This window comes from Phyllobates terribilis, unplaced genomic scaffold (genome assembly GCF_046119375.1).
Source record: "Phyllobates terribilis strain yellow unplaced genomic scaffold, ASM4611937v1 Scaffold_1__5_contigs__length_1240528914, whole genome shotgun sequence".
In the NCBI taxonomy this organism is placed as follows: domain Eukaryota; kingdom Metazoa; phylum Chordata; class Amphibia; order Anura; family Dendrobatidae; genus Phyllobates; species Phyllobates terribilis.
In genome coordinates, this window is record NW_027362761.1 from 218,772,756 (window position 1) to 218,794,647 (window position 21,892).

Below are 21,892 nucleotides of genomic sequence, written 5' to 3' on the forward strand. Positions count from 1 at the left end.
ATGTATATACAGTGGGGAAAAAAGTATTTAGTCAGCCACCAATTGTGCAAGTTCTCCCACTTAAAAAGATGAGAGAGGCCTGTAATTGACATCATAGGTAGACCTCAACTATGAGAGACAAAATGAGAAAACAAATCCTGACAATCACATTGTCTCATTTGGAAAGAGATTTTTTTTCAAATTTTGGTGGAAAATAAGTATTTGGTCAATTACAAACAAGCAAGATTTCTGGCTCTCACAGACCTGTAACTTCTTCTTTAAGAGGCTCCTCTGTCCTCCACTCATTACCTCTAGTACTGGCACCTGTTTGAACTTGTTAGCAGTATAAAAGACACCTGTCCACAACCTCAAACAGTCACGCTCCAAACTCCACTATGGTGAAGACCAAAAAGCCGTCAAAGGACACCAGACACAAAATTGTAGCCCTGCACCAGGCTGGGAAGACTGACTCTGCAATAGGCAAGCAGCTTGGTGTGAAGAAATCAACTGTCGGAGCTATAATTAGAAAATGGAAGACATACAAGACCACTGATAATCTCCCTCGATCTGGGGCTCCACACAAAATCTCACCCCGTGGGATCAAAATGACCTCAAGAACGGTGAGTAAAAATCCCGGAACCACACAGGGGGACCTAGTGAATGACCTGCAGAGAGCTGGGACCAACGTTACACAGGCTACCATCAGTAACACACTACGCCGCCAGGGACTCAGAACCTGCAATGCCATACTTATCCCCCTGCTTAAGCCATTACATGTCCGGGCCCATCTGAAGTTTGCTAGAGAGCATTTGGATGATCCAGAAGAAAATTGGGAGAATGTCATATGGACAGATGAAACCAAAGTAGAACTGTTTGGTAGAAACACAACTCGGTGTGTTTGGAGGAGAAAGAATGCTGAATATCATCCAAAGAACACCATACCTACTGTGAAGCATGGGGGTGGCAACATCATGCTTTGGGGCTGTTTCTCTGCCAAGGGACCAGGACGACTGATCCGTGTACATGAAAGAATGAATGCGGCCCTGTATTGTGAGATTTTGAGTGCAAACCTCCTTCCATCAGCAAGGGCATTAAAGATGAAATGTGGCTGGGTCTTTTAATATGACAATGATCCCAAGCACACCGCCAGGGCAACAAAGGAGTGGCTTCGTAAGAAGCATTTCAAGGTCCGGGAGTGGCCTAGCCAGTCTCCAGATCTAAACCATATAGAAAACCTTTGGAGGGAGTTATAAGTCCGTGTTGCCCAGCGACAGCCCCAAAAGATCATTGTTCTAGAGGAGATCTGCATGGAGGAATGGGCCAACATACCAGCAACAGTGTGTGCCAACCTTGAGAAGACTTACAGTAAACGTTTGACCTCTGTCATTGCCAATAAAGGATATATAACAAAGTATTGAGATGAACTTTTGTAATTGAGCAAATACTTATTTTCCACCAAAATTTGAAAAAAAATTCTTTCCAAATCAGACAATGTGATTTTCAGAATTTGTTTTCTAATTTTGTCTCTCACAGTTGAGGTCTACCTGTGATCTAAATTACAGGCCTCGCTCATCTTTTTATGTGGGAGAACTTGCACAATTGGTGGCTGACTAAATATTTTTTTCCCCACTGTATCTATTCTTTCTATTCTATTCTGATGGGTCAAACTGTGAATTTACTGTACTTGGCTGATGAAATGTTGGGTTTTCTAAGAGACGGGTATGTAAAAATTGGACGGCACATGCACGGTCCGTGTCCCTGCGATTTTTTTCTCGCACCCATTGACTTGCATTGGCGATATACGTGGCAAAAAACAGCATGCTGCAATTTTTTTCTCTGTCCGATCCGAGCTGAGAAAAAAAATTGCAGTTGAGCAGACAATTATACAATAACTTTAGTCAGAGTGCAATCCGATTTTTTATCGGATTGCACTCATCTGTTTTTCACGCAGATGAGTATGAGCCCTTAAAGGGACTCTGCCAGCATAAAATGACTGTTCAAACTAAGTCCGACAACTCGGTGTTCATGGCAGACCAATCATTTACATACACCTTCCCACTTGCTTGTTTTCCCTCAATCTTTACCACCCCCTTATTTGATTGACAGCTCTGGCTTCATAGAGCCAGAGAAGGGTGGAGATAGGTAGAAACCAAGCAGGTGGAAGGTGTATTTAACCCCTTTTCGGCCCAAGGCGTACTAATACGTATCTGTGCCCTGGGCCTTATGGGCCAGATGTGAATTAGTACGCCCTGGCGATTTCGCCCGCACACAAGCTGTGCGGGCGCGATCGCCGCCGGGTGTCAGCTGATTATCACAGCTGACACCCGGTGCTATGTGCAGAGAGCAGTTCCACACCGCTCCCTACACATTAACCCCCGAAATGCTGCGATCGAAATCGATCGCATGGGGGAGGTAAGCGCCAATACTTACCTCCTCTCTGGCGTCCTGCGGCACCTGAGTCCGGACCCGGATGTTGTCATGGTGACCCGATGTCATCATAACAACATCCGGGTTACCAGGAGGCAAGAAGTTACTTTGGTCAAGCTAATTATTCAAGCAAATTTTACATTCAAAAAGTCTAATGGAGCTCCTTCCCTTCCGAACCCTGCCCTGCGTCCAAACAGTGTTTTTCCCCCACATATGGGGTATCTGGTTATTCAGGAGAAATTGCACAACAAACTGTATGGTGCAATTTTTCCTGTTACCCTCATGAAAATGGAAAACTGGAGGTTGAAAAACATTTTTGTTGGCAAAATGTGAAAATGTTATTTTTACGGCTCAATATTATAAACTTCTGTGAAGCACCTGGTGGTTTAAAGTGCTCAACACACATCTAGATAAGTTCCCTGAGGGGTCTAGTTTCCAAAATGGGGTCACTTGTGGGGGGTTTCCACTGTTTAGGCACATCAGGGGCTCTCCAAACGCAACATGGCGTCCGCTAATTATTCCAACAAATGTTACATTCAAAAAGTTAAATGGCGCTCCTTCCCTTCCGAGCCCTGCCATGCGCCCAAACAGTGGTTTTTCTCCCAAATATGGGGTATTAGCGTGCTCAGGAGGAATTGGACAAAAAATTTTGGGGTTTAATTAACGCGCCCCCTGGGCCGTGGGGTACTCAGTAGCCGGGCCGGTCGATGCTGGGGGGGATGTCACAGTGGCGGTGACCCGGTCCGTGACCCAGGGCGCTCAATAAAAGGGGAATAAAGAAAAGAGAATAAAGTTTTTATATGTAATGTTCGTGACGCCACCTGTGGTATGCGGCTATATGGGCCTGCCGCTGCGGTGCAGATCCTCTGGAGCTGATGATGACGCAGCAGAGTTGGTTCAGCTCTCCACAGGTAGAGCTTAGCCCCAGGGCAGGAAGTGGTCATGTTATAGATGTTGCTGTGCAGTGTAGTGCAGGAGATGGCACAGATAATGACCAGTCCACAACTTAATGGCAGTTTCCTCTTATCTTTACTTGCGGTGGTTAGGCAGACCGGGGCACGAGTACTAGCTGGTAGTAGAAGTCCGGGCGGCCTGGGAGCAAGTTGGGAATCCACCTCGCCAGGTGAAGTTGGAGGCCTTCCATTTGCGCTAATCTCTTTGGCCCTACTGCTTATAGCTGTGCTGCGGCCCTTGTCCCTGAGTAAAACGTCTTTGCGCTCAGCCATATGGCAGGCAGCTCGGGCCTTCCTGGGGTGTCGCTCCCACGTGGCGGTGCTGGGACCTATGCTGCTGCAGAGCCTCCGGGCATCTGATGGGGCTAGGAGACCTGCAGTCGCCTGCCCTCCGGTTTCTGCTGCTGGGCCTTCAGTGCCCCACAGCCTCGGACTCCAGGGTCCGGTTCTTCTGCGCTCCTCTCTGGGGTGAACTGCTGTGCAGATCCACTCCCCAGGTCTTTCCTCTTCGCTGTCCTGACTTCAACTCCTCTCACTAACTCTAACTAACCCCGCCTCCAGATTCCAGTTGCTAAGGGGAGGAGCTAGTCTGATACATGGTGCATACCCGAGTACCCGATGCAAACTCAAGTAGCGTGAACTTGCACTCAAGACTAGTGAAAACTTATTCAATATGATAACCTAATGTTATCAAATTCTGTGTCGTACTTCTGGGTTCAAACTGTTCACTATACCCCTTGATAAAATCCTTGAGGGGTCTGATTTCCAAAATGGAGTCACTTGTGGGGGGTTTCCACTGTTTAGGCACATCAGGGGCTCTCCAAACGCAACATGGCGTCCGCTAATTATTCAAGCAAATTTTACATTCAAAAAGTCTAATGGAGCTCCTTCCCTTCCGAACCCTGCCATGTGCCCAAACAGTGGCTTTCCCCCACATATGGGATATCTGGTTATTCAGGAGAAATTGCACAACAAATTGCATCGTGCAATTTTTCCTGTTACCCTTATGAAAATGCAAAACTGGAGGTTGAAAAACATTTTTGTTGGCAAAATGTGAAAATGTTATTTTTACGGCTCAATATTATAAACTTCTGTGAAGCACCTGGTGGTTTAAAGTGCTCAACACACATCTAGATAAGTTCCCTGAGGGGTCTAGTTTCCAAAATGGGGTCACTTGTGGGGGGTTTCCACTGTTTAGGCACATCAGGGGCTCTCCAAACGCAACATGGCGTCCACTAATATTCCAACAAATGTTACATTCAAAAAGTCAAATGGCTCTCCTTCCCTTCTGAGCCCTGCCGTGCACCCTAACAGTGGTTTTCCCTCAAATATGGGGTATTAGCGTGCTCAGGAGGAATTGCACATAAAATGTTGGGGTTTATTTGATGCGCCCCCTACTCAGTAGCTGGGCCGGTCGATGCTGGGGGGAAGTCACAGTGGCGGTGACCCGGTCCGTGACCCAGGGCGGTCAATAAAAGTGGAATAAAGAAAAGAGAATAAAGTTTTTATATATAATGTTCGTGACGCCACCTGTGGTATGCGGCTATATGGGGATGCCGCTGCGGTGCAGATCCTCTGGAGCTGATGATGACGCAGCAGAGTTGGTTCAGCTCTCCACAGGTAGAGCTTAGCCCCAGGGCAGGAAGTGGTCATGTTATAGATGTTGCTGTGCAGTGTAGTGCAGGAGATGGCACAGATAATGACCAGTCCACAACTTAATGGCGGTTTCCTCTTATCTTTACTTGCGGTGGTTAGGCAGACCGGGGCACGGGTACTAGCTAGTAGTAGAGGTCCAGGTGGCCTGAAAGCAAGTTGGGAATCCACCTCGTCAGGTGAAGTTGGAGGTCTTCCCTTTGTGCTAATCTCTTTGGCCCTGCTGCTTATAGCTGTGCTGCGGCCCTCGTCCCTGAGTAAAACGTCTTTGTGCTCACCCGTATGGCAGGCAGCTCGGGCCTTCCTGGAGTGTCGCTCGCACGTGGCGGTGCTGGGCCCTATGCTGCAGCTGAGCATCCGGGCGTCTGATGGGGCTAGGAGACCTGCAGTCGCCTGCCCTCCGGTTTCTGCTGCTGGGCCTTCAGTGCCCCACAACCTCGGACTCCAGGGTCCGGTTCTTCTGCGCTCCTCTCTGGGGTGAACTGCCGGGCAGCTCCACTCCCCAGGTCTTTCCTCTTTGCTGTCCTGACTTCAACTCCTCTCACTAACTCTAACTAACCCTGCCTCCAGATTCCAGTTGCTTACGGGAGGAGCTCCCCTTGCTGGTCTAGAGCCAGTAAAGTGTTGCAAGCTAGTATACCTGACTAGGGGACCCCTGCTTGCTTCCAGGCATTGCATCACCTCTTGTGAGGGAGGCAATGCCACTGTGGCAACTGGACCCCTGGGGTGCCACATATTTTTTAATGATACCCTTGCGAAAATAAAAAAATGGGGTCTAAAGTAACATTTTTGTGAATAAGTTAAATGTTCATTTTTTTCTTCTACATTCCAAAAATTCCTGTGAAGCACGTGAAGGGTTAATAAACTTCTTGAATGTAGTTTTGAGCACCTTGAGGGGTGCAGTTTTTAGAATGGTGTCACTTTGGGGTATTTTCTGTCATAAAGGCCCCTCAAAGTCACTTCAAATGTGATGTGGTCCCTAAAAAAATGGTTTTGCAAATTTTGTTGTAAAAATGAGAAATTGCTGGTCAACATTTAACACTTATAGCTCCCTAACAAAAAAAAAATTTTGGTTCCAAAATTGTGCTGATGTAAAGTAGACATGTGGAAAATGTTATTTATCAACTATTTTGTGTCACATATCTCTGATTTAAGGGCATAAAAATTCAAAGTTTGAAAATTGCGAAATTTTCAAAATTTTCTCCATATTTCCGCTTTTTTTACAAATAAACGCAAGTGATATCGAAGAAATTTTACCATTATCATGAAGTACAATATGTAAAAATTGGCCCGGTCATTAACGTGCAAACCACCCTCGGGGATAAAGGGGTTAAATGATTTGCCCCACCATGAAGCACTGAGCACCTGTACTTGGTTTGAAAGTCATTCTGTGCTGACAATCAGTATTGGTGTACGTCTTTATGTGTCTTACATGTTTTTTTTTTACAATTTTGTATACAATAAAAGTTTTTTTATTTTTAGCTAAAAACACTCCCTTTCTCCTGATTATTTATATTCGTCTTGTAGCAGCTAATACGGGTCTCTGCTAGTTCACTATTGTACAATTTGATGGGAAAAAAAAATATGTAAAAAAAAAAGAAAAAAGTCCATGTCACTATTTTATATATTATTTTTGTTTTGCTATGGTGTGAATGAGGTGCAGTAAGGGTGTGACTGTAAGGTAAGGCAGTAGGACCAGTAGGTTAGTATTAGTTTCCGGTTGTATATACGTGATGTGTTACATTATATTTAGGTTTAGTGTTTATAGTGGTTTATTGTATATAATATTGTATATAGGACAGTGTGAACGTTGTGTGGGAATGTATATAGTAGTATGAATGAAACTGGGCTGGTGGTTTTATAGGTTTTAATAATATTTATTTATTGTTTATAAAAAAAAAAAAAAGTCTATGTATATTCCTGTGGTGATGGTTATTTTGTTTTTTTTCCTCAGTAGGTCGAATCTTCTCCCCTTTCTGGTTGATTTATTTTGCTTCTATTTTCTGTGATTTGTGTGGGGTTTTTGTCATCTTGTTCTGGAGTTTTGTTCTTATGTTTTGCATCCTGTAATGTATTTTGGTTGTGTTATGTAGTATATTCTTCTATCAAATAAAAAAGACCTACAATTTGACGGGAAACCCATCCATAAATTAAGTATGTAACTGTTAGATTTCTGGCTTCTCCCCACTCCATACATTGCATTACTCTCTGATGTGCCGGCGCCTTACAGCCATCATGACTGCACTGAATAGGTCGTGGTCAGAGTTGCTGTGGAGCCGTGGAGTACTGCGACAATGCTGCGACTCGCTAGCGACCGTGTGAGTTGCTGTTGAGCCATGGAGTACTGCGACCATGCTAGCGACCATGCTGCAACCATGCTAGCGACATGCTAGAGACCACGTTGAGACTTGCTAGCGAAGGCCCTATGACTTGCTAGCGACCGTGCTGCGACTTGCTAGCGACCGTGCTGCGACATGCTAGCGACCACATTGAAACTTGCTAGCGACCGTGTTGAGACTTGGTAGCGAAGGCGCTGCGACTTGCTAGCGACCCTGCTGCGATTTGCTAGCGACCACGCTAGCGACCGTGCTGCAACATGCTAGCGACATGCTAGCGACCACGTTGAAACTTGCTAGCAACCGTGCTGCGACATGCTAGCGACAGTGCTGCGACATGCTAGCGACTGTGCTGCGACATGCTAGCGACTGTGCTGCGACATGCTAGCGACCGTGCTGCGACATGCTAGCGACTGTGCTGCGACCATGCTAGCCAAGGCGCAGCGACATGCTAGCGACCACGCTGCGACATGCTAGAGACCACGTTGAGATTTGCTAGCGGCCATGCTAGCAAAGGCGTTCGACTTGCTAGCGCCCACGTTGAAACTTGCTAGCGAAGGCGCTGTGATTTGCTAGCGACCACGACTAGCTAGCGACCACGTTGAAACTTGCTAGCGACCGTGCTGCGACATGCTAGCGACCGTGCTGTGACATGCTAGCGACCACGTTGAAACTTGCTAGCGACTGTGCTGCAACATGCTAGCGACCGTGCTGCGACATGCTAGCGACCGTGCTGCGACCATGCTAGCGAAGGCGCCGCGACATGCTAGCGACCACGCTGCGACATGCTAGCAACCACGTTGAGATTTTCTTGCGACCATGCTAGTGAAGGCGTTCGACTTGCTAGCGACCACGTTGAAACGTGCTAGCGACCGTGTTGAGACTTGCTAGCGACCACGCTAGCCAAGGCGCTGTGATTTGCTAGCGACCACGTTGACACTTGCTAGCGAAGGCACTGCGACTTGCTAGTGACATGCTAGCGACCACATTGAAACTTGCTAGCGACCGTGCTGTGACATGCTAGCGACCGTGCTGCGACATGCTAGCGACCACGTTGAGATTTGCTAGCGACCATGCTAGCGAAGGTGTTTGACTTGCTATCGACCATTCTTCGACATGCTAGTGACCATGTTGAAACTTGCTAGCAACCACGCTAGCGAAGGCGTTCGACTTGCTAGCGACCGTGCTGTGACATGCCAAGGACACTGCTGAGATTTGACTGTCTTTTTTACAGCCAAGCAGTAACAAGTAAGTAGGTGACTGTGGCCATTTCTAGGATGCAGGACCAGTCCCCCTAACCTAAATCACCTGCTTCAGGACATTACTGTGAGAAGGACATGAAGACGGACAGCAGAGGTTGTTGCTGGACACTAGTAGCAGGAATGGCTGACCCCTCTTAGTAATGGGCTCCTGCCCACACCTCCAGCCCCTGTGCGCACCTGCCCTGAGGTGATACGCAGTTGCTCAATTGTGGCTTGAGGTGGAGTTGGGAAGTGAGACAAGGAAAGACAAGAGCTGCGGGCGGCGGGAAGGTGGCGCGAATCCCCACGGGAGGCTGTGAGGGAAGGGGGAAGGTAACGTGGGAGGAGGAGCAGCGCGGCCAAGGTGAGGAGCCTCAGTCCCCACGGCGAGCATGGTGCCGAGTGCTGCCCAGGCTGTGTGGCCTGACTGCTGCTGACAGGTGGCGGTGTGCGAGACCCCAGCCCGGGAGCCAGAGGACGCGGGACATGTACGTGTAGCAGGGGACGTCGGCACCATGGCGGAAGAACTCTTCTGTAAAGTTGTCTCCATTATTATTAAATGCCGGGACTGTGAGGAGAGGTAAGAAGACGTGGGTGCACCTGCACCAGTGAGGACACCCACCCACCCGTGTATACTGTGTATGTACTGCAGGCACACGTTAGATGGTACAGGTGTCATTACAGCGTGTGCCCAGTGATCTCCAGGTACAGGTGTCATTACTGCGTGTGCCCAGTGATCTCCAGGTACAGGTGTCATTACAGCGTGTGCCCAGTGATCTATAGGTACAGGTGTCAGTACTGCGTGTGCCCAGTGATCTATAGGTACAGGTGTCATTACTGCGTGTGCCCAGTGATCTCCAGGTACAGGTGTCATTACAGCGTGTGCCCAGTGATCTCCAGGTACAGGTGTCATTACAGCGTGTGCCCAGTGATCTATAGGTACAGGTGTCATTACAGCGTGTGCCCAGTGATCTCCAGGTACAGGTGTCATTACAGCGTGTGCCCAGTGATCTATAGGTACAGGTGTCATTACAGCGTGTGCCCAGTGATCTCCAGGTACAGGTGTCATTACAGCGTGTGCCCAGTGATCTCCAGGTACAGGTGTCATTACAGCGTGTGCCCAGTGATCTCCAGGTACAGGTGTCATTACAGCGTGTGCCCAGTGATCTATAGGTACAGGTGTCATTACAGCGTGTGCCCAGTGATCTCCAGGTACAGGTGTCATTACAGCGTGTGCCCAGTGATCTCCAGGTACAGGTGTCATTACAGCGTGTGCCCAGTGATCTCCAGGTACAGGTGTCATTACAGCGTGTGCCCAGTGATCTATAGGTACAGGTGTCATTACAGCGTGTGCCCAGTGATCTCCAGGTACAGGTGTCATTACAGCGTGTGCCCAGTGATCTATAGGTACAGGTGTCATTACAGCGTGTGCCCAGTGATCTATAGGTACAGGTGTCATTACAGCGTGTGCCCAGTGATCTATAGGTACAGGTGTCATTACAGAGTGTGTCCAGTGATCTATAGGTACAGGTGTCATTACAGAGTGTGCCCAGTGATCTATAGGTACAGGTGTCATTACAGCCTGTGCCCAGTGATCTATAGGTACAGGTGTCATTACAGCGTGTGCCCAGTGATCTATAGGTACAGGTGTCATTACAGAGTGTGTCCAGTGATCTATAGGTACAGGTGTCATTACTGCGTGTGCTCAGTGATCTATAGGTACAGGTGTCATTACTGCGTGTGCCCAGTGATCTCCAGGTACAGGTGGCATTACAGCGTGTGCCCAGTGATCTCCAGGTACAGGTGGCATTACAGCGTGTGCCCAGTGATCTATAGGTACAGGTGTCATTACTGCGTGTGCCCAGTGATCTATAGGTACAGGTGTCATTACTGCGTGTGCCCAGTGATCTATAGGTACAGGTGTCATTACAGAGTGTGCCCAGTGATCTATAGGTATAGGTGTCATTACAGCCTGTGCCCAGTGATCTCCAGGTACAGGTGTCATTACAGCGTGTGCCCAGTGATCTATAGGTACAGGTGGCATTACAGAGTGTGCCCAGTGATCTATAGGTACAGGTGGCATTACAGCGTGTGCCCAGTGATCTCCAGGTACAGGTGGCATTACAGCGTGTGCCCAGTGATCTATAGGTACAGGTGTCATTACTGCGTGTGCCCAGTGATCTATAGGTACAGGTGTCATTACTGCGTGTGCCCAGTGATCTATAGGTACAGGTGTCATTACTGCGTGTGCCCAGTGATCTATAGGTACAGGTGTCATTACTGCGTGTGCCCAGTGATCTATAGGTACAGGTGTCATTACAGCGTGTGCCCAGTGATCTATAGGTACAGGTGTCATTACTGCGTGTGCCCAGTGATCTCCAGGTACAGTTGTCATTACAGCCTTTGCCCAGTGATGGGCATCTATAGGTACAGGTGTCAGTAAAGCATGTACCCAGGATGGGCATCTATAGGTATAGGTGTCATTACAGCGTGTGCCCAGTGATCTATAGGTACAGGTGTCATTACTGCGTGTGCCCAGTGATCTCCAGGTACAGTTGTCATTACAGCCTTTGCCCAGTGATGGGCATCTATAGGTACAGGTGTCAGTAAAGAGTGTACCCAGGATGGGCATCTATAGGTACAGGTGTTATTACAGCGTGTGCCCAGTGATGGTCATATATAGGTTACAGCGTGTGCCCAGTGATGGGCATCTATAGGTACAGTACATGTGTTAGTACAGCGTGTACCCAGGATGGGCATATATAGGTACAGCGTGTACTCAGGATTGGCATATATAGGTACAGCGTGTGCCCAGTGATGGGCATCTATAGGTACAGGTGTGATTACAGCGTGTGCCCAGTGATGGTCATATATAAGTACAGCATGTGCCCAGTGATGGCCATCTATAGGTACAGGTGTCATTACAGCATTTGCCCAGTGATGGGCATCTATAGGTACAGGTGTCATTACCGCGTGTGCCCATTGATTGGCATATATAGGTACAGCGTGTTCCCAGTGATGGGCATCTATAGGTACAGGTGTTATTACAGTGTATACCCAGGATGGGCATATATAGGTACAGTGTGTGCCCAGTGATGGGCATCTATAGGTACAGTACATGTGTTAGTACAGCGTGTACCCAGGATGGGCATATATAGGTTCAGCGTGTGCCTAGTGATGGGCATCTATAGATAAAGGTGATTTTACAGCGTGTGCCCAGTGATGGGTATCTATAGGTGCAGGTGTTGATACAGCGTGCACCCAGGATGGGCATCTATAGGTACAGCTTGTGCTCAGTGATGGGCATCTATAGGTACAGGTGTTGATACAGTGTGTGCCCAGTGATGGGCATCTATAGGTACAGTACATGTGTTAGTACAGCTTTTACCCAGGATGGGCATATATAGGTTACAGCGTGTGCCCAGTGATGGGCATCTATAGGTACAGGTGTGATTACAGCGTGTGCCCAGTGATGGGCATCTGTAGGTACAGGTGTCAGTAAAGCGTGTACCCAGGATGAGCATCTATAGGTACAGGTGTTATTACAGCGTGTGCCCAGTGATGGGCATCTATAGGTACAGTACATGTGTTAGTACAGCGTGTACCCAGGATGGGCATATATAGGTACAGCGTGTACTCAGGATGGGCATATATAGGTACAGCTTGTGCCTAGTGATGGGCATCTATAGCTACAGGTGTTTTTACAGCGTGTACCCAGTGATGGGCATCTATAGGTACCGGTGTTACTACTGCGTTTGCCCAGTGATGGATTCTTATAGGTACAGGTGTTATTACGTCTTGTACCCATTGATGGGCATCAATAGGTACAGGTGTTTTTACAGCGTGTACCCAGGATGGGCATATATAGGTTCAGCGTATGCCCAGTGATGGGCATCTATAGGTACAGTACATGTGTTAGTACAGCATGTACCCAGGATGGGCATATATTGGTACAGTGTGTTCCTAGTGATGGGCATCTATAGGTACAGTTGTCATTACAGCGTGTACCCATTGATGGGAAACTATAGGTACACGTGTTATTACAGCGTGTGCCCAGTGATGGGCATATATAGGTACAGGTATTATTACAGCGAGTGCCCAGTGATGGGCATATATAGGTACAGCGAGTGCCCAGTGATGGGCATATATAGGTACAGCGAGTGCCCAGTGATGGGCATATATAGGTACAGCGAGTGCCCAGTGATGGGCATATATAGGTACAGCGAGTGCCCAGTGATGGGCATCTATAGGTACAGGTGTTACAGCATGTGCAGTGATGGCATCTATAGGTACAGGTAGTTGTGCCTGCTGATGTGCATCTATAGTTATTATTATGACGTGTTCATTAATGGGCATCTATGTGACTGTTATTTTTGCCTATATGCCATATGTGTGGATATGATCTGCAGCTGTCATGTATAGGTACCGGTACAATGCCATAATGCACTGCCAGTGTGTGAGGGCACGCTTGCTTAGCATTATAGCGGATGTCTCAGAAGTACAAAGTATTTTATAGGTATGGTAATATTCCTTACATTTCAGCTACCTTGGGCTACCCAAGTTGTATATGTTTTTTAGTGAATCTGCCCTGTGAAGGGTTGATGCATGGGACGGATATGCTGTGCAGATATTTCATCTGAATTTTCTGGGTGCGGGATGCGCCGCGTGTTCCAGTAGCATCATTGTGGATCCATTTTTCCTAAATCTCATCTCTGAGGTGTAATCTGCCCTGCGCTGCGGGACTTCAGTTTGTATTGTCAGTTCAGACTGCGAATTTCACCCTTTTGTAATGCAAAGGGTAAAATCTACAGAATTTCTGCAGCAAAAAATGCACAAATTGGAGAAGATTTTGCTATTGTGGATATCAATTTTTTGGTTGCCGAAAATCCTATCTGGATAAACCTCAAGGGTACTTGCACACAGTGCGTATTCATTGCAGATATTCTATGAGACAAATCGGCAGTATATTGCTCAGCCATTATTGTGGATGCATAAAAATAATCTGCAGCGTATATCAACCAGCTCAATTTCCTGCTGCTGTGCGTCTGTAGCAGAAAACTCAAGTGTGTAGGACAAATTTACTGTTTGGTGACGTCTGACCTTCAGGCTGTGTGTTAGTCACAGCGAAGCCTTGTGTTTTTTTGTTTCTGCAGAATACGCAATAGCAATCTGCTTTGATTATCATGTTTTTGATGTAAAGTGCGCGAGAGCGGTTGTAATTACTGAGCTGTTGTCTGGTTACGCTCTGGCATTTCACAAGAAAAAAGTTTCCAATCCCAGTGGGGTGCATCACACTCGCTTGCAGGCCACAGGCCCCCACGGTCTCCAACTGGTCAGTTCAAGTTCATCAAGTGTGAGATAGGGCACAACACTTCGTATTCCTTACTTTCTTAACACAACACATCTTCAGCCCTACCATTCGTTCTTCCTTGAGCATCGCTTCGCCCACTGACTCTGTTAGCCCCATGGATCTCTCTTCCCATTCTGCAGTGCACCCGGGATCCATTACCTTCCGTCTTGGCGAGTCCTTGTCCATCTTCCTTTTTACGCCAAAGGACAATGTGCCCGGAAGCCCCAATGCCAGACTTTGGGCTCCGGGCACAACAGGAGAGTCTGCTCTGGATTCTAGTATGGTGTCCCACTACCTCAAATGGTAGACCTATGCTGACCCTAGCAGCCCACTATCTCCCTTACTACCAGGAAGTGCCCACCTTTTATTAGAACTAACTCGGTGGATGAGGACTAGTGTTATCATTAACTATGTCCCATCCTATAGACTAAACATATTGTCCCTATGCTATGTCTTTTACTGTTGCTAAACCACTTACTATATAAACAGTACTTCTCTTACCCCTAGTCTAATCATGTGCTTACCCTGCGCTATGCACTACTCACTTTATACATTAACACTTTACATTACTTACATGCTGTACACTACCATAACACATTATATAAGATGCACATCCCCATTCACATTACATGTAAAACCACATGACATTATACACATAGCACGATTTTTGTCTTTAGGGTCAGGGACGCAGCAGAACAGTCCCATCATTATTACAGATGCATTTTTTATTGCAGAAATACTGGTATTCTGCACTTAATGCAATTGGAACCTAGAGAGAAAAAAAATGGACCAAAAAGCCCACAGTTCAACAGACAGTGATGTTCAATGCATAGTAGGCATGAGTTTTCAAGAAATCACATCCACTTTGCTTGAACAATTAAATGCATCAGAAAAAAATGCATTCTTTTTGCAATATGGAAACATGGCCTTAAGCTGGTTGTCCGGTTTCAGCGTTAAAGTCTGCGGTAACTCTGAATCATGACAATGCGCATGCTCTCAACATTCCCATGTTCCCCATGCGGGTGGGAAGTCACATGACAACACACATGCAACTTGTATACTTGTGGCAATGTGCCAACTAGTCTTGCCCATCTTCTTTCAATAGAAGAGAATTGGGAAAAGTGCAGGAGTCTAGTTGGCGCATGACCACAAGGATACAAATCACATACGGGCAGTCCCATGTCACTGAGTCACTGCAGACTCTTCTGTTGACCAGACAACCCCTTTAAATTCAAGTTCATGCAGGGTGTAAATATTGGGGCCCATTTGAATGGCTCTAGTTTGGTTGCTGGGAATTAAAATTCCTTGCGAAAATCTGCAACCTGTCTAGAATCTGCATAAGACTTTTTTTTTTTTTTTTGTTTTCCTCTGTAAGGTTTTAAAAACTCATTAATTTACATCAGGGGTGGGGATGGGGAACCTCAGGCCCGCGGCCTGTTTACGGTCCTTGATGACCTTTTATCGCCCCCCCCCCCTCCTAAACCCCGGGCAGATTCCTGGGGACTGCAGTACTTGTTCCGGCAGCTGTATTTTGATGGCCGCCTGCCCATTAATTTCTGATTACTGAAAAAGAACGGATTTGGATGAAAAACTGATAATTCCAAGCAAAATACTGAACAATCCCTGATGAACTGAAATTTGTTTTAACCATATCTTGCCTTGTTGCCAACTCAAACTTCACATCATTGTACTACAGTAGATTTTTTGGGTGAGCTGGATAAATATTTTTTTCTATTTTTGAGCAAATCTAGACCTGAAACAGGGCCGCGAAAATAAAAGAAAATTATTCATGTAATATTCTGTGAGGCACATGTGGTGTCAGCTTGCTCACTGCACCCCCCTAGATGAAATCATTGAGAGGTTTAGTTTGTAAAATGAGGTCTCTTATGGGGGCTTCTGCTGTTCTGGCACCTTAGTGGCTCTGCCAATGTTACATGGCATAGTGAAACCGCTGTGAACTCCAATATGGCGCTTCTTCCCTTCTGAAGTTGGGTCTAAAGTAAAATTATTGTGTAAAAAAGTTAAATATTTAATTTTTTCCTTCCACTTTCCATTAATTCCTGTGAAGCACCTGAATGGTTAATAAACTTCTTGAATCTGGTTTTGAGCACCTTGGGAGGGGGGGTGCAGTTTTTAGAATGGTGTCACTTTTGGGTATTTTCTATTATATAGACCCCTGAAAGTCACTTCAAATGTGATGTGGTCCCTAAAAAAAAATGGTTCTGTAAATTTTGTTGTAAAAATGAGAAATCGCTGGTCAACGTTTAACCCTTGTAGCTTCCTAAAAAAAAAAAAAAAAAGAATTAAATTTTGATTTAAAAATTGTGCTGATGTAAAGTAGACATGTGGGAAATGTTATTTATGAACTATTTTGTGTGACATATCTCTCTGATTTAAGGGCATGGAAATTCAAAGTTTGAAAATTGCAAAATTTTCGCCAAATTTCTGATTTTTTCACAAATAAACGCAAGTGATATCAAGTAAATTTTACCACTATCATGAAGTACAATATGTCACGAAAAAACATTCTCAGAATCAGTGGGATCTGTTGAAGCGTTCCAGAGTAATTACCTCATAAAGTGACAGTGGTCAGAATTGTAAAATTTGGCCCGGTCATTAACGTGCAAACCACCCTCGGGGGTAAAGAGGTTAAACACTGACAGCACACGGATGTCGCTGTACATCTTTTTCACTGACCCATAGACTTATATTGGCCCTTGTCATCCTTGCTATCAGAAAAAAACGGTTATGTCTCAATGAGTTTTGCACAGACACACGGTCCGTGTAAAAACATGGAAATGTGAACATTAGCATAGGTTATAATCGGTACATGTGGGATCCGTGAAAAAAACGGATGCTACACTAACTGGAAACAGTGATGTGTGAAGGAGGCCTAATGCAGCATCCCTTATACACTGACCAGCACTTCTGTTCCTATAATGGCTGCTGATAGAGAAGTATGTGATAAGTCCTTTTCATCACCATCCTCCAATAGTAAAGCACCTCAAACATATCTCCCAACTTTGGAAGAACAGAAAGAGGGACACCTCATGCGACGCGCGTAGTGCGCCGTGGCAAATTTTGGCCACGCCCCTGGTCACACCTCAATCCACGCCCATTTACCTTTTCTTTCTCCCAGCACCTGGCTGCAGGTTTTTGCGGACCCTGGGCAAAATAGTCTCTGTGCGCCCCTTTAACGCACACCACGATTCATGATGCACAGATATGGCAGAGAAATATAGGTATAGCACAATGCCAAAGATTTCACTTACTTCTTACATTGCATGAGTGATATCTATTGTAAATTCCACAATAGCTCAGAAACTGGCCAATCCTCACAGCGCACAGTGTGTGACCAGGGGGGATTCAAACGTTTTCATTTTGGACCGGACAATATAGTACTCCATACAGTATTATGGGCACCATACAGATTAATGGGTCCCATATAATGTTCCCTACAGAATAATGGAGCCCATATTTTGCGCCATACAGAATATTGAACCCCATATATTGCCCCATATAATGCTGCATACAGAATATTGGACCCAATATAATGCTGCATACAGAATATTGGACCCAATATAATGCTGCATACAGAATATTGGACCCAATATAATGCTGCATGCGGAATAATGTGCCCCCTACAATGGACCGTACGGAATAATGGGCCCCCTACAATGCACCGTACAGAAGAATGGGCCCCCTACAATGCACCGTACAGAAGAATGGGCCCCCTACAATGCACCGTACAGAAGAATGGGCCCCCTACACTGCACCGTACAGAAGAATGGGCCCAAAGCGGGGTGCCACAGGTTGTGGTAGTTGTCCCTGGAAGCCTCGAAGTTGCAATTGCTCTAATCCCGGCAAGTCAGCGGAAGGGTGAGACTCTGTAATTTGCACCATCTTGTGTATTTGATGCGACTGTTCTATATGTTATTGTCCTTTTGGTGGTTTACTAAAATATTGCCACACTGTTTTACCCTCACCCAGTGTTGTCTGAGTAGTATTCTGCCCATGGGAGACCCCCCGTGTCTCCATACCTTACAAATACATTTTCCTCCTATTGAAGCCCCTAGATTGCCCTTTCTTTTCCCCCATAATGTATGATGCCACCTATAGTGTCCTCCCGAAACACTGGCTTAAATCTTCCGCTATCAAAGGGCGCTGCCAGCTGAGGATCTTGATGTATTGCATGCCCAAATGCCAGAACTTTCCTCGGAAAAAGATTAATAACCTCATTGATGGCATGTAATGTGTGTGCGTGTGCGCGCGGTGTCTGGTGCTCATACGCAATAGTGAATAAATCAAAGACATTTTCAAATTTTTTTCTAATCATTTGCATATTATTAATTTCTAGCAATTTTATTTTCACAATGCTATGACGTTCTTCTTATTGAAATTTCAATGTTAAGTATATATTAGAAAATGTAAAAATCTCCAAAAAACACACTAAGGCGCTTTAAATTCATGCCATAATTACATAATCTAAAAATGCTTAAAAAAACAAAAACATGAGCAACATTTATCACCCACTCACTGATCACCAAAACGCTGTCCAGTATCATTTAAATAAAGTAGTGGTCACACACAGGCTGTTTTGCTGCATTTATTGTCTATGACTGAGGATATATAGTTAATCTGAATGGCATTATGAAGGTACCCGGCTCCTGTACTTAAAGTGCGGCACCCAGGAGAAAATTAACTTTATTTCTCCTGGAAGCCGCCGGCTTCGTCCAGCTGGCGCAGTTACAGTAATCACTCACAGCACTGAGAGAGGTGGCTGTAAACATCCACATCTCCATCTTGTAGTAATGTGCCCCCGTCCTGGGGGTCCCCATCTTGTAGTAATTTGCCCCCATCCTGGGGGTTCCAATCTTGTAGTAGTGTGCCCCCATCCTGGGGGTCCCCATCTTGTAGTATTGTGCCCCCATCCTGGGGGTCCCCATCTTGTAGTAGTGTGCCCCCATCCTGGTCCTCGTCTTGGAGTTATGTCCCCCATCCGGTACTAATGCCCCATCCAGGTCCCCATCTTGTAGAATTGTCCCCTGCGCTGTTCTTCACACACACATAAAAGAGAAAAAAAAAAGATTCCTCTCACCTGTCCTCCGTTCTCTCGGCTTCCTTTGTGCACATGCAGCCCACAAGCACCACAGACCCATTGACAATCGCGGCCTGGTCCAGGAGGAGCCACCGACAGCAGCGCTGCACTGCTGCTCAGAGACAGTCTCCCAGCACTGCATTTCCAATGCCAGACGCCGGCCAATCAGAGGCCAGCTGCTGACATCTGCGCATGGCAGTGACGTCATACGCTGCTGCGCTGGGAAGCAGATGTCAGCTGCTGGCTTCTGATAGGCCGGCCGCTGGCATTGGAAATGCTGTGCTGGGAGACAGTCTCTGCGCGGCAATGCAGCGCTGCTGTCAGCGGCTCCTCCTGGACCAGGTCAAAATCGTCAAGGGGTCTGTGTCTGCGGGCTGCATAAAGTAGCCTCAAGGGCCGCATGCGGCCGGCGGGCCGCGTGTTTGAGACCTCTGATTTAAAGCGTTATTCCCACAATCGCATTATTTTTCACAAAGTATAGTAAATGCATACTTACTGTTAATGCACTCGACTAAGCCCGACATAACATTTTTTCTAGTACCTTTTTGTGTCGTGTGTTTTTTTTTTTTTTTTTTTTTTTAAATCTCGGGCCTGCTTTTCTGTGCATCCAGCTTTACATTGCTGGATAGGGAGTCCTATTCTAATCTGCTATAATGATATTTTTCAGCAGCACTTGCTTATTCTCAGAGCTGCAGAGCCCTCTCCTGTGTTCTCCTTATTTGCCCCCCTCTGAGTTATCAAACTAAGTGTAGAATTCGCTTTATGCATCTGTGCACTATTTGCTCCTGAACACTACCATGTCTGCCATCAATATCAGTATAGCTGCCTGTGTGTTTTTATATCATTGTTAGCTGGTTCTTCTCAGAGCTCAACTCTCCTGCACTCTTCCACAACTGGGCTTGTAATTACTAAGCACTATAGAGCTAAGCTGTATTTTTTGCCTGTTGCTGACAGTTCTGTGATATGAAACTGCAAATGTGGATCTGTTGCTGCATATGTCAGAGGATTATCTTCTGTTTTATGTATCAAAAGAGCAGCATTTGGAGTTTGACATCGCTAATCTGTCAGCAGCAGGCAACAAACAGCTCAACTCCTCTCAGTCTCTTTATTTGTAGCCCTATTCTGCAGTGTATCACTCCTTTTAGCTCCTATACACAGCGCCATCTTATAGTACATCCCTCCTTCGTTACCAGCACACTCAAAAATGCACTGCTGCTTCCGAATGAGCTCTGCACTGTAATAAAGGAGGCTTCAGTAAGTTCCATAACATTATCCCTCACAGCAGCGCTCAGTTGTAGACATGATCAAGAGTACAGCTTTGCTTGCAGGAAACCAGCTAAAAGAGACTGCCCTCTGTATGATAGACCACGCGCACTGGAGCGGTTGAAGGATCATTCCAATGGCAGCTAGAGGGTAAATGGAGCCTCTAGTGGAATCCTTTGGGGATGATACGAGTGAGCTATGATGTCATAAATGAATAAACGTCTACATTATTAAAAGTCCACATTGTGATTTTGGAAATAACCCATTAATGCATCAGATCCATGTAAGGAGATGGACATATTGTCCACGTTCCCCTTTGAAGAATATGTAAATTATTTTAATGTGACTTGTGTCAATGATGGTGACAATGTGTGTAGTTTGACAGTAGGGATAGTGAGAGTTAATGTTTGGGACTAGCCCAGAGTGGGAGGGGATAAGTTGAAGGGAAAGTGACAGTATCCTGGTAGTGAGGCAAATGGGGCCTGGAGTGCATAGAGAAAGGATCTAAGGTCCAGTGTGAGCAGTGCCGCATTTTCAGATGTCCAAAGTGAGCGGAGATTGAGAGGAAAGGGATAGCGAGATCTGGAGCAGTGACTGACAGAGTGTATTATTGGACACTGGTCCTGAGAGAGGACATCTAGCAGTAAGACCCAAACTTTATAACTCTAAGAGGTAGCACGCCTAGACTGGACTGAGTATGCGAGGCAAACAGAGTGCCATGGGTGGAAGTTCCAGAGTGCCAGAATTAGAGAAGATAAGATCCTGCCATACTCGCACCATAACTCCCCAAAGGGGAAAGAAGATGCAGGACCGCGGGTTGAGTAAAGGACTCTTGCGAAACAGAACTGTAGTGTCAAGATGGGCTGTGGTGAAGTAGTAAGGAACAGTAATGCAGAGGACAGGTAAAGAGGAAGAAATTGAAAGTGTGTGGAATATTCTCTGAATTGTGAAGGAAATGTTCATAAGATTGTGTACCCACTATCTCCTGTTTATATTCCCTTCAAGCTCCTGTTCGGTAAATAGTTTATTTTTGAATGGTGGTCTCCCTCATTGAACTGTGAAACATCTGGTCCTGGCAAACCAGCAACATCTGTTGTATGTGGCCTGCATGGGCGTAGTGACCTTACAGCACAAGCCCACACACCCAGTCAGGACCTCCACCTTCATGTAACGTGCCGGGGCGCCCCACCCCACGTTACATCTGCACAAAGCTTAGCTCCATTGTCATTAAAATTGTTGGCAATTCTGTCTGAATTAAATAACCTCTCATTTACGATGAACTTTTTGTGTGCTGTCAAAAATACAGAGACGTTTTCTCTTGTATGTGAACATGGAAATCTTCTTCACATGCATGGGAATGCGAATTTCCATTGGGCCTGAAAGTGAAATATGACATGAGTGTACAGGGCTGCATGTCTTGGAATTTGCTTTCTGTAAGCATTCAAATGAAGGTTTTGCACCAAAAAATCCACAGCAATTTACAGTCCAATCTATGGGAAAGGATTCCTATTGCCCCATCCACTTACATTGGGGATTGCAGCAAATTTTTCTTTTTTAGTCAGTTTCACTTTCTTCAATGCATAATAAAATCC

The 21,892-nt window shown here is 46.0% G+C and overlaps 1 protein-coding gene across 2 annotated transcripts in view; it reads left to right on the plus strand.

Annotated features, from left to right (window-relative positions):
* Nucleotides 1-8,890: 8,890 nt before the first annotated feature.
* LOC141166395 (spindle assembly abnormal protein 6 homolog) overlaps nt 8,891-21,892 on the plus strand; it is a 238,833-nt gene continuing 225,831 nt past the window's right edge. For both annotated transcript variants that reach the window (XM_073653053.1, XM_073653044.1), the window contains exon 1: nt 8,891-9,169. In XM_073653053.1, coding sequence (XP_073509154.1) covers nt 9,105-9,169 — 65 coding nt within the window. In that variant the 5' untranslated portion in view covers nt 8,891-9,104. The remainder of the gene's footprint in view (nt 9,170-21,892) is intronic.